Source organism: Prionailurus bengalensis, chromosome A2, assembly GCF_016509475.1.
Source record: "Prionailurus bengalensis isolate Pbe53 chromosome A2, Fcat_Pben_1.1_paternal_pri, whole genome shotgun sequence".
Lineage (NCBI taxonomy): Eukaryota > Metazoa > Chordata > Mammalia > Carnivora > Felidae > Prionailurus > Prionailurus bengalensis.
In genome coordinates, this window is record NC_057348.1 from 4,105,434 (window position 1) to 4,130,865 (window position 25,432).

General features: G+C 47.7%; 2 protein-coding genes across 3 annotated transcripts in view; one reads left to right on the forward strand and one right to left on the reverse strand.

Moving 5' to 3' along the window:
- Window positions 1-720, reverse strand: part of SAFB2 (scaffold attachment factor B2) — a 33,197-nt gene extending 32,477 nt beyond the window's left edge. Inside the window, exon 1 of the mRNA XM_043586301.1 lies at window positions 387-720. Coding sequence (XP_043442236.1) covers window positions 387-713 — 327 coding nt within the window. The 5' untranslated portion in view covers window positions 714-720. The remainder of the gene's footprint in view (window positions 1-386) is intronic.
- Window positions 721-858: 138 nt separating this feature from the next.
- Window positions 859-25,432, forward strand: part of SAFB (scaffold attachment factor B) — a 37,206-nt gene continuing 12,632 nt past the window's right edge. Inside the window, exons 1-9 of one of the 2 annotated variants that reach the window (XM_043586303.1) lie at window positions 859-1,242; window positions 4,404-4,488; window positions 16,163-16,227; window positions 16,310-16,516; window positions 19,138-19,200; window positions 21,875-21,902; window positions 22,844-23,354; window positions 23,774-23,823; window positions 24,667-24,761. In XM_043586303.1, coding sequence (XP_043442238.1) covers window positions 880-1,242; window positions 4,404-4,488; window positions 16,163-16,227; window positions 16,310-16,516; window positions 19,138-19,200; window positions 21,875-21,902; window positions 22,844-23,354; window positions 23,774-23,823; window positions 24,667-24,761 — 1,467 coding nt within the window. In that variant the 5' untranslated portion in view covers window positions 859-879. The remainder of the gene's footprint in view (window positions 1,243-4,403; window positions 4,489-16,162; window positions 16,228-16,309; window positions 16,517-19,137; window positions 19,201-21,874; window positions 21,903-22,843; window positions 23,355-23,773; window positions 23,824-24,666; window positions 24,762-25,432) is intronic. The other variant, XM_043586302.1, reaches the window with a different exon arrangement.

Below are 25,432 nucleotides of genomic sequence, written 5' to 3' on the forward strand. Positions count from 1 at the left end.
TCTCCTGCAACATCTCAAAGGCTCCTCAGTCATCCGTTCTCCAGGAGGGGAAACTGAGGCGCAAGGGAGAAGGAGGCGCCGACCCAAGGTCACAGAACCAAGTCTCCAACCGGGGCCCGGAGCAAGTCCAGGGGCCAGTCGGGGGCTATCAAGACGCACTTTCGGCACTCGAGGGCACTGGTTGCGAGGAGGATCAAAGGCGAGACACCGAGAGGGGCGGTGACGGACCAAGGTCACACAGCCGGGCCCCCTGGTCCCCGCGAGCCCGGGCCGGGGTCCGACCCAAGGGGGGAGTGGAGGAAGGAGGTCCGGGAACCGCGGTGACAGGCCCGCGCGGGGGCGTGCCCCGACCTCCTGCTCCACCCCGGGACGTCGAGCCGCCTCACCTTCTTGAGCCGCTCCATCAGGACGCTCTTGTTGCCGCCCGTGTCCAGGTTCCGCTTCTTCAGCTCCGCCCGCAGGTCGATCACCCGCAGGTCGCTCAGCCGCCGCGTCCCAGCCTCCGAGGCACCCGACCCCACAGCGGCTGTGCCAGAACCCGACTCGCCGGAGCCTGCCAGAGTCTCCGCCATCCCAGGTTCCGCGTCCCCGCCACCTCCTTCCCACACCGCCGGCGGCTGTAGCGGCTCTGAGCACAAAATGGCGCCGCCTAAGAGGAAAACGCACTCGCTTTCTCCCGCCCCGCTTTCCGGCCGCGCATGCGTGCCACACATGCCAGCCTTATTAGCAGCACGCGCGCTCGCGCGTCGACCAACCGCACGTTCCCCACCACAACGCGCAGGCGCCGTAACTGCAGCACGCATGTGTCGCGGCCGTCCGCGGCGGGAGGCCGGCGAGCTGCAACGCGCCTGCGCCCAGCCCGGTGAGCGCTCACCACGCATGTGCAGACGCGACCGGCAGCGTCGGCTCCGCGCCGGGTGCGCTTGCGCAGAAGCCAGGCGCGCCAGGGCGGCTGGAGCGGTTCCCTCGCAGGCGGCGCCATTTTGTGCTAGGAGCCGAGATAAAACCGGCCCGGTTCTGTGTGAAGTGGGCGGCGGAGCCAGGGTCCCTGGAATGGCGGAGACTCTCTCAGGCCTAGGCGATTCGGGTGCGGCGGGCGCAGCGGCTCTGAGCTCTGCCTCGTCCGAGACCGGGACGCGGCGCCTCAGCGACCTGCGGGTAATCGATCTGCGGGCGGAGCTGAGGAAACGGAATCTGGACTCGAGCGGCAATAAGAGCGTTTTGATGGAGCGGCTCAAAAAGGTGGAGCTGGGGCCCTGGGGGCGGCAGGAGGTGGCGGGCGTGGGGGTCCTCGCGGCCGCGACGGGAGTCCCCTGGTCTCTGGGTCCGCCTCCGGCCCTTTTCGGGGCCTGCGCCTGGCCTGGCGCCGCGGGCTTCTCCCCGGCTCCTCCGAGGCCTCAGCGGGAGCGCCCAGCCCCAGCGGGTCCTGGGTGCGAAGCGCAGCGCCGCTCAGGAGGGAGAAGGAAACCTCGGCGCGACCCGGGGACGGCGCCGCGGCCTTGCGGCGGCGGGCGGCGGGGCACCTAGGCCGAGGGCCCCTGTTTTCCGCACCAGCCGCTGCGCGGAGGGCCTTCCTCTCGTTGTCCCGTCGCAGCCGGCGAAAATGACAGGAAGCCCGGGCCCCCTCTTTTCCCGGGCGAGGTCGGGGGACTCGGCCAAGGTCACACGGCCGCGGAGACGAGGCGGCGGGACTGGAACCCGCGCCGGCCGCCGGGCGTTCTCCGAAGATGGAGATGCGCCTTGACCCGTGAGGGCCGACGCGCCTCGACTAGAGGGCTAATCCCCAAAGGCGTGCCAAGAGCGCTTCCAAACGCTTGGGGAAAAAAAAAAAAAAAAAAGGCAAAAAGCGGTTTATGGGCTTGCCCGCCGCAGGTCCAGAAAATCCCGGGGGAGGGAGGGCAGCGTTTACTGTGGCGGCCGGGGCCGTAGGTAGAGACGGTGGCCGGAGGAGCGCGGAGACCGCGTCAGGCCTTCACCCGGACGCGGGCAGCGTGGGGGCTCCCGTCCGGGCGTCTGGACGCCGGGCTCCGCGGCCCGGTCGCGGGCGTGGAAGCCCGCGGACGCTCCCCGAGCCTGTGTGTCCCCGGACGGAAGGGACGGTGGCGCCCTCGCGGTCGGCTCAGCCGAGGTCGCGCGAACCGGGCTTGGCACGGTGCCTGTGGCACGAGAAGGGGCGGCGGTGGGCCCAGCTCACTCTGCCCCCCCGCCCGCCCCCGCCCCCGCCCCCGCCCCCGCCCGGTGCGGCTTGTTTGCAGAGGCGGGACTGTCGCGACCCCCACCGTGAGGAGCCCCGAGGGGCCGGCGCGGAAAGCACGCGTGAGCTACACGTCTGGGCCCTTCGGTTCCCCTTCCCGCGCGTTGGCGCTTGGCCTCTTTGCCTTTTCCCGTCCGCCCGGCATTATCCGGGGCCGTCTCCCGGGGAATCGGGGCCTCCCCGGCCGGCGGCCCCTGCAGGCGACGTGATTTGTGACTCTGTCCCCACTCCTGGCTCCCAGACAGTCGGGTGTCACGGCTCTGTTTGTTACTGACCACCGTTCAGAGGAAGCGGGAGGGGGGGGGGTTCCTATTTTCCGAACGAGGAAGCTCGGACTTGAGAACCAGCAGTCGATTAGCTCAGAGTCGGCTGGGCCTTTCTCGCCGGAGCTGGTGTTTCTCTCGCCATGGATACCGACCTCCTTTGTTCAAGACTCGGCGGAGCCCGTCAGCCGAGACGTGTACCTTGGCCGAAGTGCCCGCGGGCCGAGGGTTGGCACCTGGGGAGTTGGGGTCGGCTTGCTTAGCCGCCGGGGCCCCCCGTCGGCAGGGGCAAATCGGGGCCTCTATCCTTTTTTCACCCCAGACGGGCTGCAAGGCTGATAGGATGGCGTTGAGCCTTCCTGTCACGTTGGTGGCTGAGACCGGTGGGTGTGGGACTTCGGGGACCCTCCCGCACCGTCCTCCCTGAGCCGTCTTTGCTTCCTCCTCTGCCCCTTCGTTTTCTCAGGGATGCGGTGATCGTGCAGAAACGCCATCCGCGTTTGTGTTCGTCCGCTCCCCTGCCCCAGCGAGTCTGGAACTACTGCTCCTCCTTTTCTTCTCTGTTTTTACCACCTAGTGTCCCTTCTCCAGTCATTTTTCCAGGAAGGAAATGAGGAAGAGGCGGAGGGAGCACAAAGAGTGTAGTTCGCCGAGCTCTGTAAGGATGACTCAGAGCCCACAGTGCCCCTAGAGATGGTCCCGTAAACACGGCACCCCGGGGAGGTGTACAGAGGGGCAGAACGGTACGCCTTCTGTCCGGGGGCAGTTCTCTGTTCCCCCTGCGGGATTCCAGAATCCTCTGTGGCCAGGAAGAACACGGGGGACTTCTGGTTGTGCTTTCCTGGGTCCCAGCGCGGAACTTCCACTTCTTCCTCCTTGCTCTGGCTTCGGAGAGAAGGGAGAGACTTTCTTTGCTCCTGGTATGGACTAGATGGGGAAGCTCCTAAGACCCATTTCAAGTTCAGCCTTCCACGCTGGAAAACTCCTTCCAACCTGGAATGCCTGAAACCACCGACAAATGAAACACAGCGTTTGCAGCGGGTTTAAATAGAACTCGTGCTCACAGGAGAGTATAGCACCGAGAGACAGGGTTCTCGGCAAAGCCGGAAAGCACAGCCCAGCGTCCGTGGAGGTCATCAGCGACCTGCCCAGTACCAGTTTGCCGAGTGCCTCCTCGGTGCTGGGCATATTGTGCCCATATTGTGGGTGTGGGCTGTTCAAGTGAAGGACAGGCTCTCAGGATGGGAGGTCCGGCTTGCCAGGAGAGCCTGATAATTCTGTATCCTTTCAGGTGGGTCCCCTAGCGGTTAAGAGCGAGACCTTTGGAGTCAGTCATAGGTGTGGGTGACCTGATGAGGTAATACGTCTCAGTCCAGTCTTGTGCCGCACACGCTATGATCTCAGCCCGTGAGCGTTAGTACGTAGTCTGTCCAGACAGTGCTAAGTGTAGGCACGGCATGGAGAGGGGGTCACAGAGGGTCAATAGCACATTGCCGGGTGAAGTCGTAGGAAATGGAAGAGAGTGCTTTTCCCTTTTCGAGTTCCTCTTGGTCCAGGAATAGAATAAACTAGGTTGTGGTGATGATAGTGTTAAAACAGCTGATTGTCGAGCGCTTGATTTACACAGATGATAGAGTTGTCGGGATGACCTTCTAGGGTGAATACTTTTATTAGCCTCACGTTCCAGAGTGAACTATTCAGAGTGAGTAAACGTGCCTTAATCCATACAGCTAAGGACTGGTAGAGTCTGACTCCAGAGTCATTGTTCCAACATAGAGCTAGACCACAGAGGAGTTGGGGGGCAGCCCTTTCCTGAAGTCTCCATGAAAGTCAAGTCTGCATGTTGCCTTTTTTGGTTAACTTTTTCTTTTTAACCTTCCCTTTAGGCAATTGAAGATGAAGGGGGTAATCCTGATGAAATTGAAATTACCTCTGAGGGAAACAAGAAGACGTCAAAGAGATCCAGCAAAGGTATTGAGAATCTTATAAGCACTGCTAACTTTAGGAGCTCTCTTCACAATTACTTTCTCTGCTAATGTGCCTGCCTGCTTACTTGGCTGTGTTTGGGGCCTGTGGACTGCCCTGTGACTCCAGAGGGCCTGGAATGAAGCTTTGCGTTTCCAGTAAGATTCTTCTAGTATATTTTGTTTCTCTAGTATTTAGGAACTCAGAGCGGGAAGGGTATTTACGTATTTGTTCATTTTACTCTGTAGGTTTCTCAGCAGCTCTTGTTTGTCCAGACTCTTAACCTTCTTCTTTACATAGAGAGTATTTAGGACTGCTTGGGTCTCCTATTTCTCTGACTTGCAAAACATAACTTCTTTTTTAAGTACCACCTGACCAAAACAAGGCTCATCACTCTTACAGCATTGCTTTCAAAATTGCCTACTGCAGAAATGCCACATTGCACGTGGCATTAATGATCTTCACTATCTCACCCAAATCTCTATTTCTTTCTTCACCCCTACCACCTTCCTCTACTACATCCTGGGCTTTAGTCAGGCCCCAGACATGTTTCCTTTCTTGAACCTCTTTGCCTGAATTTACGTGTTGCACCTCCCCTTTTTCCCCCTCTGTCTGCATTCAAGTCTTTGTCCATCAACAGACAACTGTGATCCCATCGGCAACAGCTCTTCCCTCCTTAGCTCTTCTACAGTGCGATGACCTGCCTCCTTATACTTTGCTTTAATGCTTATGTCACCTTGTCAGTGTTGAGATTGTGGAGGGCAAGGGCTCTATCTTCCTTGTCTTTCTTTTTCTTCAGTATTCACTCAGTAATTTAATTCAGTAACATTCAGCTACTCTTTTAAGAAAGAATCCACTAAAACTGATCATTTGAACTGTTCTGAAAGTTCTGTTGATAATTGGTGGCTTTGTTGCTCAAGCCCAAAAACAAAACGAAATCTTTATATTGTCTGGCCAGTGGTGAAGAATTGGGTTTGAAATGTCTAAGACCAATGTCAGTCCCACTGTGTGGTGTGAGCTCTTGGAGAAAAGCAGCCAGGTGACTTGACTTTGGAATGAAGTCACTTCTGTGGTCTATAGTACATTGTGCATTTTTGGCTTTGTCCAAGTAAATGTCTTTGCCAGGGCAAAGAGTACTGGAAAATCACAGAAAGATGGTCACCCTGGAGGGAAATAGAGCCTGTTGGATCTCTTTTTCTTTTTGATTGGAAAAAGAAGAAAGAAAGAAAGGAAGTAAAGTATTCTAAGTGGGCATTTTGTTTTTGATGTTTTTTAACCTTTTTTTTTTTTTTTTTTTTTTTTAACATTTATTCAGTTTTGAGAGATGGAGAGAGACAGAGCTTGAGTGGGGAAGGGGCAGAGAGAGAGGGAGACACAGAATCCAAAGCAGGCTCCAGGCTTTGAGCTGTCAGCACAGAGCCGGATGCGGGGCTTGAACTCAGGAACCGTGAGATCATGACCTGAGCCAAAGTCGGATGCCTAACCGACTGAGCCACCCAGGCGCCCCAGTTTTTGTTTTTTAAACACAGACATGTATTAAGTAAAATGTAGAAGTTCCTTTTTTCCCAGTTATTAGAAGGTTGGGAATACTTTCCTGGACTTTCCTGTGTATATGCAGTCTTTAAAAAAATGCACAAAGACACGTATACAGCTGTACAAATATATTTTTCTCTTTAAGAAAATAGGTCTGGGACACCTGGGTGGCTCAGTCAGTTAAACGTCCAACTTTGGCTTAGGTCGTGATATCCCAGCTTGTGGGTTTAAGCCCCACGTCAGGCTCTGTGCTGGCAGCTCAGAGCCTGGAGCCTGCTTCAGGTTCTGTGTCTCTCGCTCTCTACTGCGAGAGAACTAGTGTTCTCTCTCCTTTCAAAAATAAACTTAGGGGGGTGAAAAACCAGAAAATAGGTCGTAATTTACAAAATATTTTGTGGGTTGCTTCTTTCACTTACCATTTTACGGGCATTCTGGTGATTACAGGTAAAAAGACCTGATTTCTTAAATAGCTTAATAGTAATGTTTCATATCAACATTCCACAACTTAGCTCATCAGTTTATTACTAGACTGTTGAGATTTTTTTTTCCAGTTTTTACTTGGTATTTTCAGTGATCTTTGCTGCCATGAATCAGAAATATCTTTGTGTATTTAAGGGAATATCTTTTTTGGTAACTTTTAATAGAAGAAGAATTGGGGGGTTAAGATATGTGCCTTTTATTTTAAAATAGCTACTGACAAATGGGGGCCCCTGGGTGGCTCAGTCGGTTAAGCGGCCGACTTCAGCTGAGATCATGATCTCGCGGTCTGTGGGTTCAAGCCCTGTGTCAAGCTCTATGTTGGCAGTTCAGAGCCCGGAGCCTGCTTCGGATTCTGTGTCTCCCTCTCTCTCTGCCCCTCCCCTGCTTGCTGTCTGTGTCTGTCTCTCTTTTTCTCTTTCTCAAATAATAAGCATTAAAAAAAAAAAAGCTACTGACAAATGGCTCTTCAACAGGCTATACTGTTTAATATCCCTACCAACCACAGGGAGGGGGAGTGTCTATTTAAATTCTTCCTCAGTGTTGAATAGTATGTATTTTTTTTAAATGTCTCTTAGGTAGAAGAGAGGTATCATATTTATCTGCATTTCTCCACAGGTGGTTTTCATTTGTATTTCTTTACATAGATTAAACAGCTTCTGGTAATTGGCCATCTGTATTTTCTTAATTGCCTTTTCATTTCATGCCCTTTGCCCACTTTTCTGCTGAGTTTGTTTTACTGACTTTTGAGGACTCTCTCTGTATAAAAACATTGCAATTGTTTTTTCCTATTTTAAAATTTAAACTTGTTCGTGATGTTTAGGTTGTTTTATTTACATTTTTTTTTTTTTAGTTTTATTTATTTATTTTGCGAGGGACAGAGAAGAGAGAGAGAATCCCAATCTGCACTGTCAGCACAGAGCCCAACGCAGGGCTCACCCAAGAGCTATGAGATCATGATACCAACAGTTGGGCACTAAACTGTCTGAGCCACCCAGGCACCTCAGGTTGTTAACGTTTTAATTTTTTTTTTTTTTTTAATTTTTTTTTTTTCAACGTTTTTATTTTATTTTTGGGACAGAGAGAGACAGAGTATGAACGGGGGAGGGGCAGAGAGAGAGGGAGACACAGAATCGGAAACAGGCTCCAGGCTCCGAGCCATCAGCCCAGAGCCTGACGCGGGGCTCGAACTCACGGACCGCGAGATCGTGACCTGGCTGAAGTCGGACGCTTAACCGACTGCGCCACCCAGGCGCCCCAACGTTTTAATTTTTAACACAGGCTGCACTGTCAACCTACCCATTCTATATGGTTTCTAGATTTTATGTTGTGTTTTAAAAGGCCTTCCTTTCCTTTAAAACTGTAAAAAATATTCTGTATTGTAGAGTAACGTTTATTTATTTTTTAATTTGGGTGCTTAATTCATTTGGAATTTACTTTTGCGTATGGTGTGAGGTAGGTAGGGATCCAAGTATATGGAACAGTGTTATCCAATTCCTTGTCCTTTCCCAGTCACATTCCCTTGAGCCTCCTCACACCCTCCCTAAAAAACATTTGTTGTGATTACTTACACGGTCGATTACTTTTGCCTCTTCTAGGACTTCGTGTAAAACAGAACCATTCAGTACAAACTCTTGCACCAGGTTCTTTGGTTGGCATAATTCATTCTATTCTGGAGCTCTACAGTACATTTTGATGTTTGATAGGGCAAGTATGTAAGTTCTACTGAATTATGTTCAACAACTTTATTGCATTTTAGCAAGATTTTTTTTTAATATGTATTTTGAGAGAGAACTTGCACACTCGGCAGGCATGCGTAAGTGGGGTAGGGGGCAGAGGAAAAGGGAAACAGAATCCCAAGCAGGCTTCATGCTGTCAGTGCATGCCCGATGCAGGGCCCCATCCCACCACCTCGAGATCACGACCTGAGCTGACATCAAGAGTAGGACACATACCTGACTGAGCCAGCCAGGGGCCGCCACTTCAGCAAGATTTTAATGAAAATAAAGTTCTTTTTTCTGGCCCGATTGGTGGATAAACCCCATGGTTTAAAATCTGCATGTTGGTTATTTTAATCAGAATCCTAGAACATATGTCTGAGGTAATCTCAGCACTTGTCTAGTGTAGGGTCATACCAGTAATCTGTTAGGTAGAGTTTTTTTTTTTTAATGTTCATTTCTTTTGTGATCAAGTGCATGTGTGTGAGGGAGGGAGGGGCAGAGAGAGGGAGAGCGAGAATCCCAAGCAGGCTCCAAGTTGTCAGCGGGGCTCTGTCTCCTGACCCTGAGATCATGACCTGAGCCAAAACAAGAGTTTAATCAGCTGAGCCACCCAGGCACCCCTAAGCAGAATGTTTTAAAATAATTGTCAGAAAAGTAAATTTAACTGGAAAAAGCAAAACTGATACGTTTGCTTTTTAGCCAATACCTGATCCTGTGCTGCTGATTTGTTTGTTTGACACAAGTTAATATTAGAGAAAAGATGTAAGACAGCATTTTTTGTGTATCCTTTGTCCAGATTCCCCAGATGTTAGGATTTTACTACCTTTTTTTATTCTCCTCCCAGCCTTTGTGTGTATGTATACATATGTATGTATGTTTTGTTTTGTTCCCGAATTATTTGAGGATGATTTGCTGGCATGTGCCCTTTTGCCCTACATACTCCAGTATTGCCTAAAAGCAAGGGTATTACGTAACCGTAGTCATCAAAATCAAGACGTTAACATCGATAAAGTTGTCTAAGCTCAGACCTTATTTAGACGTTAGGCTCTTCACGGCTCAAAAGGAAGAAAAGGCCAGGGTCATGCATTGCATTCAGTTGCCATGTCTCTTTGGTTTCCTTTTATCTGTAATGGGTTGGGTTTTTTTTTTTTTGTTTTTTGGGTTTTTTTGTTTTTTTTTTTTAATGTTTATTTCGGTGGGAGGGGAGGAGGGAGGGAGAGAAAAAGAAAGACACAGAGCTCGAACCAGGCTCCATGCACTGTGCGGTGAGCACAGAGCCCGACACCGACACCAGGCTCCAGCTCATGAGCTGTGAGATCATGACCTGAACTGAAGTTGGACATTCAACCGACTGAGCCCCCTCCCCAGGTGCCCGTCTGTAACAGTTTTTAAGATTTCTATTGTATTCTTGATACTGCCATTTTTGAAGAGTACAGATCGTTTATTACAAAGGTTAGTTTGTTTGTTTTTTTAATTGGGGTTTGTTTATTCATTCATGTTTCTTTTCCTCATTAGGTTCAAATTATACACTTTGGTCAGCAGTACCAACAGAAGTGTTGCTCTTCTAGGTGTATCCTCTCTGGAGGTACATGCTGTCCATTTGAGTAACTGACTTAAAGTGGTGTTCCTCCCTTTTCTCCACTGGAAAGTTACTATCTTACTCTTTGTAACCGTATCTATGAGAAGGATACTTGGAGACTTTTGTTCATATCTTGTTCATTCTCCATTACTTTTGGCATCCATTAGGTTACCCATTGGTGAGTTTTTAAATGTATTATTCTATCTACATTTATCCGTCTGTTTTCTGCCATAAGGGATGGCTTGCTCTTCTCCTTTATTTATCAGTGTGAATTTAGAGATTCTTACTTTGTTCAGTAAGCTGTTAAACCTTATGATGATTATTTTGATGTTCAGATTGTTCCAGTGAGAGCCCTCCAGTCTGACTTACGTGTCTTTTGACATGTCCATGTCACTCTTTGACCACTTTCTTATTTTCTGGCACAAGAGGGTATTCCTCTAGTACTTTCCTGCTGTACCTTGGGAATCAGCCATTTCTTCCAGGCACCCATGTTCTTTTTTGTGGAGAGCGGTACCCTGCTACTGTGATGTCCATTCCTCGTGGGCCAGTGCTGGGTTTGTAAGGTCTGTTGGACTGAATGTGCCTCATGAAATGAAATACTGCAATCAAATTAGCCAGTGACAGCTTCAGAAATGTGAAAAAATAAAGTTCTGGCTAACGGGAACAGTGTACCAACTGAACTTGCTAGCTAGTTAAAATTGTTTATTCTCTTGGATTTTGGAGGTGGCAGAAATACTTGTAAGTCAAAGACAAGGTGGGTGTAAAAGGTAGTATGTTTAGTGTCCTTAAATAGCAAAGCTAATAGCAATATTCAAAACCTGTGACATGACTAATTTTGAGAACATTTTTCTAGATGTGATGATTTCATATTAGAAAGTTGTCAGTTATTCCTAAAGTGATCTAAAAAGAAAATGTATAAGAATAACTAAGTTGTGGGGCACCTGGTGATCTCAGCTCAGGTCATGATCTCACAGTTCACGGTTTGAGCTCCACGTCGGGCTCTGTGCTGACGGCGTGGAGCCTGCTTGGGATATTCTCCCTCCCTCCCTCCCTCCTCTCTGCCCCTCCCCTGTGCATGTACAATCTTGCTTTTCTCTCCATCAAAAGAAATAAACAAATATTTAAAAAAATAAAATAAAATAATGGAAAACCAGTGATGTAGAGCTGCTCTAATTTTAATAGGATATCAGAAACTGGGAAGTTTGAGGATTTGTTCCTCTTAAAAATGGCACTGAGGGTTTTTCAGTAGATGATGCTGGAACAGCTGGCTGTCTATCTCATGGTGGGAAAGGATCTGTTCTTCCTCCTTCCAGGCCAAATAGAAAATTCTGGCTAGGATGGTACTTTGAAAGTTACCCTGGTGAAGACCTGAAATGACACTAAAACCGACAGACAAGAAGGCTAATAAACTTAGCTGCACGAAAGGTTTAATCCTCTCAGCAAAAGACGACGTAAATAACTCAGATGCAACAGATTGAGAGCAAGTATTATAGAATAAGGAAAATAAGTACCTGGGGTCTCATTTGGTTAAGTGTCTGACTTTGGCTCAAGTCATGCTCTCATAGCTCATGAGTTTGAGCCCAGTGTCGGGCTCTGTGTTGACAACTTGTAGCCTGGAACCTGTTTCGGATTCTGTGTCTCCGTCTCTCTCTGCCCCCCCCCCGCCCCCATTCGTGCGCGCGCTCTCTCTCTCTCTCTCTCTCTCTCTCAAAAATGAATGAACACTAAAATTTTTTTCAATAAGGAAAATTCACAGTCCAGTTGACAAAGTAGAGATTATGAACAAGTGGTTCATGGATCAAAGAAAAAACATTGGCCTGTATAATGAAAAAAGATTCTTTTGCGGGTAATTGAAGGAGCAAAGAAAAAAATAGAGTTCTCATTTTGGCCTCTCACCCTGGCAAAATTTTATACCGTTCTAATATTCCATGTTAGCAAGGATGTGCGGAGTTGGGCAGTTTTTGGAAATGATTTAATGAATCTTTTCGGGCGCGCCTGGGTGGCTCAGTTGGTTAAGCAGCCAACTTCGGCTCAGGTCGTGATCTCACAGTTTGTGAGTTCGAGCCCCGCATCGGGTTCTGTGCTGACAGCTCGGAGCCTGGAGCCTGCTTCGGATTCTGTGTCTCCCTCTCTCTGCCCCTCCTCTGCTTGTGCTGTGTCTCTCTCAAAAATAAATAAATGTGAAAAAAAATTTTTTTAATAAAGCCTCTTTGCGTGGGAGTCCCTAACCTAAGGAATATCCACAGTACAAAATAAAAGATGGAGGTGGATTAACATGTAGTGCAAGAAAACGAGGCTGAATCTTTTATTTGTGAAGTAAAAATGACAGTGAGGAGTGTGACTGTGTTTGAGCATATGATTGCATAAATGTTTGTGTAAGAGAATACATTTTATTTTATCTTTTTTAAGTTATTTACTTAAGAGAACGAGCAGGGGAGGGGCCGAGACAGAGGGAGAGCGAAGCAGGCTCTGTGCTGACAGCAGAGATCCTGGCGCAAGGCTCAAGCTCAGGAAAAATGAACCACCCGGGCACCCCTAATCAGATACGTTTTAAAAATAATGACCTGCCCGCATGCATCTGGCCACTCGTGCTTTGGGGGGACCCTGGCAGAGTCGGAGGAGGCAGTTAACTGGTGAGTCCTGAGGCAGAAAGAAGCTCAGGGGAGGAAGAGGAGATGGCATCCCAGGCAAGAGGGCAAGGGACAGGTTCCTGCTCTACAGGTTACCGATGCCAGAGCAGAGTGAGTAGAGCAATACCTTGTAGTTAGGAGCTGTTTACTCCGGAGGAAGGATTTGAGGGGCCTCCTTTTCTCTTGACATAAAGATGGCACTTTGACTTATTCTAGAGAGCTGTAGTTTTCATTTTTATCCATTTTGGATCGACTTAAATACCTGTCTTCTCTTTAGAAGAGTGGCTTTTCCCAAGTAGTTGCTCTCAGTAAGCTTCCCGACCAGCGTTATGCTTTTTGTACTGAAGCCTGTTCTTCCGAGCACACGTTCTCTTGAAGCGCCTGGGTGGCTCAGTTGGTTAAACTTGCAGCTTCGGCTCAGATCACGATCTCATGGTTCGTGAGTTCGACCCCTGTGTCAGGCCCCCATCTCGGGCCCTGTGCTGACAGCTCAGAGCCTTGACCTGGCTTCCGATTCTGTCTCTCTCTCTGTCTCTCTCTCAAATAAATATTCAATGTTTATTTATTTTTGGGACAGAGAGAGACAGAGCATGAACGGGGGAGGGGCAGAGAGAGAGGGAGACACAGAATCGGTAACAGGCCCCAGGCTCTGAGCCATCAGCCCAGAGCCTGAGGCGGGGCTCGAACTCACGGACCGTGAGATCGCGACCTGGCTGAAGTCAGACGCTTAACCCACTGCGCCACCCAGGCACCCCTCAAATAAATATTAAAAAACAAAAAGCAAACCACGTACATATTCCTCTTGACCTCTCTGCTGATTTCTTTTTTTTTTTTTTAAATGTTCATTTATTTTTGAGAGAGAGACAGAGCATGAGTGGGGGAGGGGCAGAGAGAGAGGGAGACACAGAATCCGAAGCAGGCTCCAGGCTCCAAGCTGTCAGCACAGAGCTCAATGTGGGGCTCGAACCCACAAACCGTGAGATCATGACCTGAGCTGAAGTCGGACGCTTAACCAACTGAGCCACCCAGGCGCCCCTCTGCTGATTTCTTATTTGAGAGAGCTCCCCTGTGAGGAGTCTGGGCTGCAGTGTGCCCGTGCTGCTGCTCTGGAGCAAAGGTGACTGTGAACGTGGAAAACTGATTTTGCTTGTGGGAAACCTGCTGCCTCTTGTGGAAGGGAGAGATCAGTAAAGGGTTGCAAGTTCACGGTGACCTACTTAGATTTTTCCTAGTAACTAGGATGTACGAGATATATATTCTAGAATGATACCAGCTTTATCAAATATAATCCATGGACATGCTGCTAGTGCATCTTCTTGGTATATTTATATATAAAGAGCACTGGGTTGAGTTCCAGACATTTTTTTAAAGCTTAAGGCATATTTTGCCATGGAGATATTATAAAACGCTAACGGTGTTCCCCGCCAGCCCCTAAAGACTATTTGCACATAATGTATTGAATGGTGCTGTTAGTGTCATGTTCTTGGGGGGGGGGGGTTAATGTTTATTTTTGAGAGACAGAGTGTGGGTGGGGGAGGGGAGGGGCAGAGAGAGAGGGAGACACAGAATCCGAATCAGGCTCCAGGCACCGAGCTGTCAGCACAGAGCCTGACATAGGGCTCGAACTCAAAAACATTGAGATCATGACCTGAGACAAGTCTGATGCTTAACCCAAAGAGCTACCCAGGTGCCACACGCTCTATGAGGTATTCCTAAAAAACTTTTCAGATTTCCTGATGTTGCTGAATGAAATTAGAATATGGAAAAATCAGGGAACAGATGTTATAAGGAAATTCTTACCCCTGAGGGTTTTTTTAGAAAACTCAATTACGGTATCCATGATTAGGTTTGTGTTTTTGCCGCCCCCGCCCTCCCCCACCCTTTGCCCTAAATGTTAATGCATCTTGCACACTCACCAGATAAATCCTTAAATGTAAGCAAGTTAACGTTTGTTTCCCTTATGTGACGGAAAAAGAGCTACTGGCTTTAAGAAACTGATCTTCATTTTGGGAAAAAGGTCTTGAAGGAAGTAAGTTTTTCTGAGGATTTGTGACTGAGTAAAGGTAGCTGATCAGCAACCCTTGCTGCATCCTTCCAGAAGCTGAGCTCTGCCTCCGTGACCAGGAGCTGTAGCTCCAAAGCATATGAGCTCACTGCATTGCTCACTGCTGTTGAGACTCGTCCTCCACAGCGTACTTCGTGTACTTCGTACCTGGGATTTCATTCTTCGTGACGAAAAGGGTTTAATTTTAGCAAGCCTGTTCTCAGACCAAAAATTCCACTTCTGCCCTATAGTTTTCATTACTACCATGGCTAATGATTTCCCTTTTCTCTTTAGATCTGTCGTTTCTAGTATCATTTGCATTTTTTCTATTGTTTTTATTCATCTGATAATTTGTATAAAAATTAAGGCATTGGCCACATAATTACTATTTAGATGAAAGTGCCACTTGCTGGCCATTATGAACCGTTGTCTTCAGAACAGGTTGTGAATGTAGCAGTCTATTCATAAGAAACATTAAGAGGTTGAGTGAGAAGAGTTAAGGGGTGAGTCCAGCCTCCTGAACAAAAAATGCAACCTAAGATAAATTGTGGTGAAGACAGTATTCCTTTTTTTGCCTAGTGCATTGACGAAGGTAAAAATTAACACCTGATTTTACCAAAGATTTGGGAAGATTGGCAATTTCATTCATAGTTGATGGAGCTGTGTGAATTGGAGTGACCTATCTTGATAATAGGTAGGATCTTTTTTTCTTTTTTAATAAAAGCCTTAAAAATACCCTTTGTCTTGGGAATGCCCTTTCTAGAAATACGTTCTAGAATGGTAATTGCCTATGTGCAAAAAGAATTGCCAGGAGGTTCTTGGGTTGCTTGGTCGATTTCGTGTCCGACTTCAGTTCAGGTCATGGTCTCACAGTTCGTGAGTTTGAACCTCGTGTCAGGCTCTGTGCTGACAGCTCAGAGCCTGGAGCCTGCTTCCAATTCTGTGTCTCCTCCTCTCTCTGCCCCTCCCCCATTCACGCATGTGCTCTTTCTCTCTCTCTCTAAAATAAATCAACGTTTAAAAAAACTGCCAGGATGTTCATCTTTGTAAGCTTTTTCTTGAATTTGTACCTGTATGTATTAATTAGATCAATGGTGGTATCTCTAGATGATGCTGTTAAAGAACATGGAAATACATTCATAAGATATTAAGTGACAAGATCACAGAATGACCGTACAGTGCCATTTTTGTAAGCATCTTACGCATATGTAGGTAACAAGATAGGAGAGGATGTCTGTGTATGTAAGTATATGATAACACAGGGACTAATAACTCCAGGTGGTAAAATTATGAATGGTTTTTCCTTGTTGCTTATTTATGTTGTTTTGTGTTAGTTTCTGTAGGAAAATACGCTTGCTCTTTCTTAACTAAAAAGCAGCACACTGTGTGAAATACTCTTTTCCCACAACCACAGCCACTCGACACGGAGGCCAGGCCTTAAAACAGGTCTGATCTGCCCCGACCTTCCTATGCACTCATTTCTAGCTCCTCACACTTGCACAGCCACTTGTTGAGAACACAACTCTTCTGCCTCGGGTAGGAGCAGGCTGTCCAGTCCCAAATGGTCTTACCATCCCTAAGTTGGGAAGTGCCATGGTGTTGGTGTCTACTTCTGTAATGCTTAGGGCCTGTAAAAGTTACTGCTTCTGGAATATAGATGTCACTGATCTCATGGTGTAAATGATTCTGTCTCCAGGACGTAAACCAGAAGAAGAGGGTGTGGAAGACAATGGACTGGAGGAAAACTCTGGGGATGGACAGGTATGTGCAGCGTTGTTAGTGAATCAACTTGGTGGATTGACCCATGGCAGTCATGTGATGGTTATATTTTGTTTTGTCACAGGAGGACGTTGAAACAAGTTTGGAGAACTTGCAGGACATCGACATGATGGACATCAGCGTGTTGGATGAAGCAGAAATCGATAATGGAAGCGTTGCAGATGGCGTAGAAGACGATGATGCGGATAACCTCCCAGAGTCCCTGTCCGATAGCAGAGAGCTAGTCGAGGGAGAAATGAAAGACCTTCCTGAGCAGCTTCAAGAACATGCTGTAGGTAACTCGGCAGGGTCTCTATCTAGGATGTACCAGGATTCGTCAGTTCCTCAAATATCTTGGTAGATGATAAGGTTTGCGTTTGGAATTGGGTCCTTTTAAAACCAGTTCGTCTGTTCACGTGTAAAATTCAGACAGTTCTGAAAACACACTTCGTTTGGAAAAGTAGTGTCTTGGTGAGGTACGCGAGTAGGTGCTATTTATTTGCATAATGCAGTCTTAAACATTCGGGGGCGCTATTCAAGACCTTCCTATTCTAGGAGGTTGGTCTACGGTAATATGGTTCAGAAGCCTCAAAAATACCAAAATACAGGTTGAAAGTTGGTCTTTTTCTGTTAAAGAACCGTCTGGTTACCCTCCTTCTAGTCACCCTTCCATAATAAGCTTTGACGGTTTTTAAGCCTTAGTTTTTTCATGTTAGAAACAAATCAAATTATAATACAGTTGTAATGGGTGTTTTTATTGAACGTTGTCTGCTAGGCATTAGGCATGATGTCCTTTAATCTTTTTGACACAACAGGACATATGTAAATGACGTTTTGCCTATTTTCTCCTTGAGGAAATTGGAGAGTAAAGGTAAAGATCCAAGAACACATAGCTCGTAAGAGAGTAAGAAGACCAGGCTGATGACAGAGTCCGTGTGCTTAACTCCTACGCCGTGTTGACTTGGTGCGAAAAATTTATTAGATTATTGTATTTCTGTGAGGATGAATGTTGACTAGATGGAAAAGGCGGTAAAAATTAGAAGATGTGAGGCATCTCGGTAGGAATGCTTATGTGTGGGTTCCTGGGAGGCACCTCCTTTCTATAGTGGTTCTCAGATGTCTTCTGGTGGGTGCCTCCTGAGTCATCCTCAGGGAAGGAACCTCTGTTCTCTGCTAGTGGAACGGATCCTGAGTATCCTTAGAGGTAGCAGACTGTCCTTGGAATGGAAAGTGTGATTCTGAGAAATGACTCTCATTTTGATACAAATAGGGTATATAATTTTAGTTTTTGGCGTGAGTCTCATTCAGTGGCTTTCCTCAAAAGTACCCCAAACGCTAGAGCAGTGAGATGAAGTACTTACCCTTCCTTATTAGTTGCTGCTTCTTGAAGTTGGTTTTTCCTCTCTGATTAGAAAATAATACATTCAGTCCCAAAAGCCTGGAAGTGTCTCAAGTGTCTGTCAGTGATGGTTAAGTAATTATGATTGATGGAAGTGGTATAGTTTAAGAACTAAGACCATTCAGTAAAGGTCTGCCACTTAATTTGTTGTGCGACCTTGGGCGAGTTAGTTAACCTCTCTAGACCTCACTTGCAAAAATAATTGGTTTGGGGAAGATTGAAAAGATAAATGTTTCTTACCAGCTTAGATCCAAAGTCCTCATACTGGCCAAAGATCTGTTGAAACATGGCCACTCCTGTTGGGGACAGTCTTCTGTGGTTGATTTCTCCAACAGTACAGTAGAATAATCATGGCAAAGACCGTTTGGCCTGCAAAGTCTCAGATATTCACCAGCTGGCCCTTGACAGGACGAGTCTGCTGACCCTGCTTTAGAGCAGTGCCCAGCATACAGCCGCACCATAGGGTCATTGCTGTTGTCGGTGTGAAAGATTATCACCCCTTCCGCTATTATAGTTATTACTTTTAATGTAATCACGTATATGAACTAATTAGGTATATAGGAATTAAAACAATCTCCAAGAGGAAAATGAAGCTATGGCAGGGTACACAATGTGTGGCCACTTGTGCAGAGAAAGGACAGATGGTCTTGCACTCTTGGGAGCACACACAGGCGATCTGGAGACAGCTGCGTCGGGAAGGAAGGAGTGGTGCAAGGGTGGCTTCCTAGCCAGATAAACGTAATAGCCGTACGTGTTCTTTAGCAAATACTTGAAACATTATTGTCCTCCCTAAAACATAACCAGCTTGGGGTGTTATGGCAAGCAGTTAAGATTATTTTGGTTCGCCCAGTAATTTTATGGATCTCCCTCATGTGTATGGGGAACCCCCACCTTATTGGGTAGAGCCCGCCTCTTAGAAGATCAGTCCACCAGTCGTTCTTCCCCAACAGAGGTGCCTCTGGGCCACCTGACTTTGCAGTCCTATGTTCCTATCCCCACACTCCAGTTTGGAGATTGATGAGGCTAGGAGTCAGGTACTCAAGGGATCCATCCCAGTCTAGGCCGGAGCCACCTTGGGGCAGCAGGCTCAGTAGCCGTAGCATTCAGGCTTGGAGAAGTGGCGGCCCGAGAAATCTGAGAATCTGTCCCACAGTCTGGTTCTGGACATTGTTCATGGGAGAGCAGCCCCCGAACTTGGGGTTCCGACTGACTTGGGAGAGTCTATACTACCTAATTTTAATCTCTTTTTAGATTAAACCTACTGTTTTTCCTTTTTCCTTTGGCTCGTGTCTTAAAATCCTCACTGGTACCATTTTAGTGGGTTTCACGCTCTATCTGCAGGTATATACACTTGGAATGTTTCTTTAAACTGAGGTGAAGTCAAACTATAATGCTGTTTTGATTCCTGCACTGTGTCAGGAGTGATTTTCATCGCTGTTATTTTTCATTGTATGGGTGTACCGTTGGGTTACCCTGTATTGACAACATAAGCTGTATTCTCGTTTATTTTGCAGATGGAGGACAAAGAAACTCTAAACAACTTAGATACTTCATCATCTGACTTCACTATATTGCAGGTAAATTGTATGTCTCGATAATTTTAGAATCCAAGATGAGACTAGCGTTTCTGGCAACCACTTCAGATGTTGTATGGCACTGCTAAGTACAAGGCATTGTGAGGTGTGTTTGCCCCTCTGGCACCTTCAGAGAGGGTTTTACCTTCCACTGTCTCCAAGTACAATGTGCCTGTTGCAAAGGACTCCTCGTCTTTCCTTCCCCTTCAAGCTCCGTGGCTTCTGTACAGCCAAGAGGAGGGCCCGTTTGGGAAGGTCTTGTTGGTTTCATTGCCGGAGGAAAGACCACCTGTCTGATCTGTTCTGGGTGGTGTCCTCTGTTGGGTGAGATGGGGTGGGGGTGGGGGGGCCGAGGGGAGCACTCCCTCCCTAGGAGAGATTCTCGGGGTCCAGATGAGGATGCAGGAGGGGTGGGGTGGCCAGAGCAGTGACATCACAGCTGGGAAGGGTGGAACCTCAGGGGCTCTGGTTCTGTCTACGGGAATTTTCTCACAGCAAATGCAGAGCTTTATTTTGACGACTCTATCATCTTGACTGTATCGTCTGTGTAAATATTAAATCTTAGATGAGAACAAATGAGATGTGGACTGACTTTCAGGTAGGATTTACATACATGTGGGTCTTGAGTTTCCTTTTAATTTTTCAGCAAGCCTGCCTAGATAAAAACTGCTGGAATAAACTTATCTGGGTAGCTGTCTGATTTTCATTGGAAAATTTTGCAAGGAAATAAAAACATAGTATGTGCCAGTTTTTGTTTTTTGGGGTTTTTTGGTGTCATTTTTCATTTACCTGTACTGCTTAATTAGAAGCCGTCTTTCAGACACAATCCCCATTTGCTTCTGCCAGGCAGGGGCAAGGGTGGTTATTGGCAAGCCAGAATCCCAGCTGCGAGGAGGGTGCAAACCTCAAGAAAGTGCGGTGGAGCCCAGTTTACCTTTAGTCCTAATGTCTCGCTCCAGCTGCAAAGTGATACCACCCATTTCCTGGCTCCGAAAGGAAAGGAGGAGCCGGGTCTTGCCATTTGCTCTAGTTTTTTGTTTTTGGGGTTTTTTTGGTCAAAGACTCCCATGTTAACGTGGAAAATATATAAACCCTTCCGAGACAAATAGAGGTACATTAATTTCTTTCTGGAGAAAGTTAAGGAGAGAATTCTGTCTAGGATGATCTTTGGCTCTAGTTGTAGGCTTAATTCCCAGGGTGGGGTACGTTGCATGAAAAAAAATACATAAAACGAAACAGAGAAGTGAACAGTTCCACAGTGCTTTCCCGGATGGCAGACTAGTTCCCAGTGGAGGTGCAGACCATTCCCCTCCATCCCACAAGCATGTGTCAGGTGTGTATACAGAGATGAATGAGAAGAAAGGGTGGTCACCATCTTCCTGGAGCCCTTCCTCGCCATGGGAAGTACCTCAGCAGGGTCGAGCAGAGACCAGGACTGGTGTGGACTCCCACCCACATAGCCATTGCTTAGATTCTGGCTGTGCTGTGTGTCCTTGAGGAAGTTTGTCAGTCACTCTGTGCCAGTCTCCCTGTCTGTGAAAAGAAGTTTGATACTGATAGTTCCAACCTGTTAGGATTGTCTGATTAACGTGTGTGTGTGTGTGTGTGTGTGAGAGTGTGTGTGAGAGGTGTTTAAATTTGTGCGTGGAACCTAGTCGGTGCTCCTCAGTATTGCCTAAAGTCCAGAATGATGGGCCTTACGCAGAGGGAATGTCAGTGTGGAGGACTGCATGTTGACAGAGGGGCTCTTCCATAGTGGGCAGCCTCTGAAGCCATTAGGAGAAGCCTTTCTATGAAGAGATGGCCCCCAAGCCAAGTGCTGAGGGAGGTGTAGGACTCGCCTGGGGGTGGGGCGGGGACACGTGGGCCTGCGGGGGGGGGGGGGGGGGGGGGTGGAGAGGGTGTGGGGGCTATCGCTGAAGGCTTTAGGCCACGAGGAACCATATGCTCACCATGGCAGTAAAGTGCAGGCATATGGGGAAGGGATAGTGAGACCAGATGCTGTTGTAGGTGAAGAGTGGCCATGGTCTGGACGGACAGGGCTTTCTGGGAAGGGTTTGGAGGATATTTAGGGATTAGAGGGGGCCCCGTGGCAACACTGGTTGGAAAAGCGGGGAGGGGGGGGGGAGTAGCGTGTAATGCTGGACAGCACTCAAGTGACAGGCAGGCAGAGGTGAGGTAGTAGGACCACGTGAACTAAGAACAGAGGTCCAACCACCTGTACCTATGTTCCCTCACGCTTCTGAATTTTTAGAAATTAGCGCTACGTTGAGTGAAATGTCAGGCATTCTGTTACACGCCACAAGTAGACAAAAACACCGCTCTCTTGGCTTTTAAGAGTTCAGTCTAGGGGGACCGACAAGCCCGTGATGATGTCATCACCACTGAAAGTGATACGATTGCCAGGTGCTGGGGAAACAAGGCAAAAGAAACAGTATCCGCAACCAGGGCCGAGGCCCCTGGAGAGTAGCCTGCATTGGGGAGCTTGGGGCGGAGGGGAGGGAGGTGGCGTGTCTGAGGGCAGGCTCTGTCCTGAATGCGCGAGCAGGTTCTCCACCTGGTGCAGTTGTGAGTTTCCTAGTCTGTACTTCAGAAATCCCCCTTTTAGTTAGTTTCCAGTGTAAATGCACTAGATTGCGTTCATCTGGCACAATCTTATTTATGTTTTTTGTTGCAGGAAATTGAAGAGCCATCCTTGGAGCCAGGTACTGTTAAATGAAAAACTTACCAGCGGGGGTTTGGAACCATTCTAGCTTTCCACCTTCTCTAATTTAAATTCTTTAATTTTAAAAAGTTGCCTTACTGTAGTATACATTGTTCTAAAGGTTTACGATCCAGAACATACCAGGATCATAGAGATTGGAAACCCAGCCATATCACCAGATCTGTGAAAGTGGCTGACTTCTCATTTTACAAACTGTATTGGTGAGATGAGACTATCTCATGCCTTTTTAAACGTAAACGGCATTTAAACATGTAGAAAGAGTTTGCATGCCTCTCAAGAGCTAATAACCTCTGCACCCCACAAAACAGATCTTGTGATATTGGGCAGTGTCTTAACTTTGTGGTTTTTAATTCAGGCAGTGCAGGTAGCTGTAGGGAGATGCGTTTTAAAACATTGAGACATAACTGGATTCCAGAAGAGGAAAGAGTTTCTTCATGAGAATTCCAAACAAATACCGTTCACTTTCTGGACTGCAAATATCTCAGATCACCGATGGAAGAGATTCTGGTTTTCATGTTGGACTGTTCTGTTAAAAGAAATTCAAAGAAATTTGGAAATTGAGCTGTTCAGTGAATGGTGATACATTCAGTTAAGCAACTTGGACTTTGGAAGCTAAATTTGGAAGAGTTCTATGTAAACGACGACAGAATGAAGACTGTCAAGAATCAGCCAGAAGGTTTTGGGGGTTAAATCTCTGGGATGCTTTTCTCTTCCATGTAGCGTAGCGGCTTACTGTAGCAGTCGGTTGGAGCGCAGGTAGTGTAACCAGTGTAACTTTGTGTACCCGCGGGTTTTCCAATCTCTGTGTAGCTAGCGGTTCTCTTCGTGTTAGCGTGGCAGCCGTGCCGGTTCCGCATTTGTGATTGCTTTATTTCCCTGGTAATTAAACCTTGTGCCATTCTATTCCTGTTAAATCCGTAGAAAATGAGAAAATACTCGACATTTTGGGGGAAACTTGTAAATCTGAGCCAGTAAAAGAAGAAGGTTCCGAGCTGGAGCAGCCCTTTGCACAGGATACAAGTAGCGTGGGGCCAGACAGAAAGCTTGCGGAGGAAGAGGACCTTTTTGGCAGCGCCCATCCGGAGGAGGGTGACTTAGATTTGGCCAGCGAGTCAACAGCACGAGCTCAGGCGAGCAGGGCAGACACCCTGTTAGCGGTAGTGAAAAGGGAGCCCGTGGAGCAGCCGGGCGATGGCGCGCGGACGGACTGTGAGCCTGTAGGGCTAGAGAAGCCAGTTGAGCAGAGTAGTAAAGCCTCAGAGCACACGGAAGCCTCTAGCGAGGAGGTCGCGGAAGCGCCCCAGGAAGCCTCAAGCCCAGACCCCAGAGATAGCAAAGAAGACGTGAAGAAGTTTGCTTTTGAAGCTTGTAATGAAGTCCCTCCGGCTCCTAAAGAGTCCTCAGCCAGTGAGGGCGCTGATCAGAAAATGAGGTTTGTTTTTTCTCAGTTTTAGACCAGACGCTATCTCCTTTTCATTGGTCATTTAATGACACACATAAGCTGTTTTTTCTGCAATTGGCCAGCCAGACTGATGCAATTGTAGTTTACTTCTAAACGATGTTTTATTTCTCTTTATTTTAAACTGATTACATAATCTTTTTTCTTTTCTCAACCTATCATGGTTGTTTTCTTTAATTCTTCCTAATTATCTTTAGCCCAGCAGAATTAATTAACTCCTATGGGTCTGAAATCTTATGGTTAGGTCAGATTTCCAATACAAGTTTGTCGGGGTATCATTTTTTCAGAACTAAATTTCGGGTAGGTATGCAACCTCAGCACGTGTTTTATAATTTTGAGTTTGTTTCCTCTCTGCTGCTTCCTTCTGGAGTGACATTATCTTTTGTCTCTAGTTCTGTCGAAGATGACTCGGATACAAAAAGGCTTTCCAAAGAGGAAAAGGGTAGGTCACCGGGGCGACCCCAGTCTCCTGGAGCATGTTGGGCCTTGGCAGCAGTGGGGTATCTGCTTCCGGTTCGTTGCATATGGTGTTTCTTTCCCAGATGTGCTTTGGGGCCTCTCATGAAGCCTTTCTCCCCTCCTCTGCTACTCATCTGTAGGTTCTGGGTTATAGAGGGCAGGCCAGGTCCTCAGAGTTAACCTGTCGATCGGAAGCAGACACTTGTTTTCGAGGGAGCACTTTGAGCTCATCGATCCTGACCGGCCCTCTGATTTGCAGACTTCCTTAGCCTCAGTGATACTTGTAAATGGGAATAAATGTTCTGACTTCAGCTATCGTGGGGTTATCTGGTACCTCAGGTTTATCAACAGCTTCGCTCTCTATTAAAATCGCTAATGGAGACGACGTTTTGTTGGTTCGGATTCCTTCTTAGCAGTCTAGAAGAAGAAATCCAGATGAAGCATAGGTGGGAAATACGGTATATATGACAAGAAGGAGAAGCATCTGGATTGGGTTCATCCTGATAGCAGCTGTTCTATGGGCAAGAAGCCACTCCACCGGGCTGCCTAGTGCCATTTGGCGACTTCCTATGTGAACCAACCTCCCACGTTCCTGATAGCCCCTGGTTCAATGCTGTTAAACTGGCTTTGCTCACCACCCTGGTAGACCTGGTGTGCGTTTCCCAGCGTTGTGTGAGGATGCGGCAGGCCCTCCTGTCTTAGCCGGCTTGGGTTGTGCTGGCATCTGGGAGAAGTGGGGAAGTGTCTGGTTTGGAATGACTTTAGTCTTTAAGACTCAGGATCTCGTGAGTGTGGTGGTTTTGACCAGACTTTTCTTTTGAAATAGGTCGTAGCAGTTGTGGTAGAAATTTCTGGGTTAGTGGACTCTCTTCTACCACCAGAGCCACAGATTTGAAGAATCTTTTCAGCAAATATGGGAAGGTAAGACCAAGGGGTCATCGAGGAGAGAAAATGTTTTTAAGCCAATGTAGTACGGCCTTTACGTGCAGATGATTATCCCTTCTCGGGGACTGCTTTGAACGACGCCGTGCCGTTCTTTGGCTCATGTTTGCTCACAGCCTGTGGCGGGTCTGTCCCTCCACTGCTCGTGGTGAGAGAGGTGGAAGCTCCCAGAGCCCACGCCTGCTCCGTATTGTTTCTCCCTTTTCCCGGGCCCCAAAGCCACCACGTAAATTTTAGAGGATTTTCTAAATCTGTTTCTGTGGTGTTGAGTCTTCAACTTCAGCAGTGGTGGCAAAGGGCAGGGCAGGGAGGTGCTGTCAGCACTTCTGCGAGATGGTGGTCACTGTGGAACTGGAGGGAGGCTGTAGAAAGGGGTTGTAAACAGGGCCTTTAGGGTCAGACTGGTCTGGGCAGCTGTGGGCCCAGCTCTGCTGCTCACAGTCGAGTGGCCGGGAGCACGTCATTTCCCCTGTGTGAGCTCCCGTCTGCTTGAGGGCCCTCAGAGGTGCTGGCTCCTTCGGATGACGTGTGTAGCTGTTGCAGAGCTGTTGGTGCCCCGGCCCGTGTCCCTCAGCCCGCCTGCTTTCACCCACAGCCGGGCCACTTCTCTTCCTGATTCCCCTCCTCACTCAGCCCAGGAGCGGTGGCCA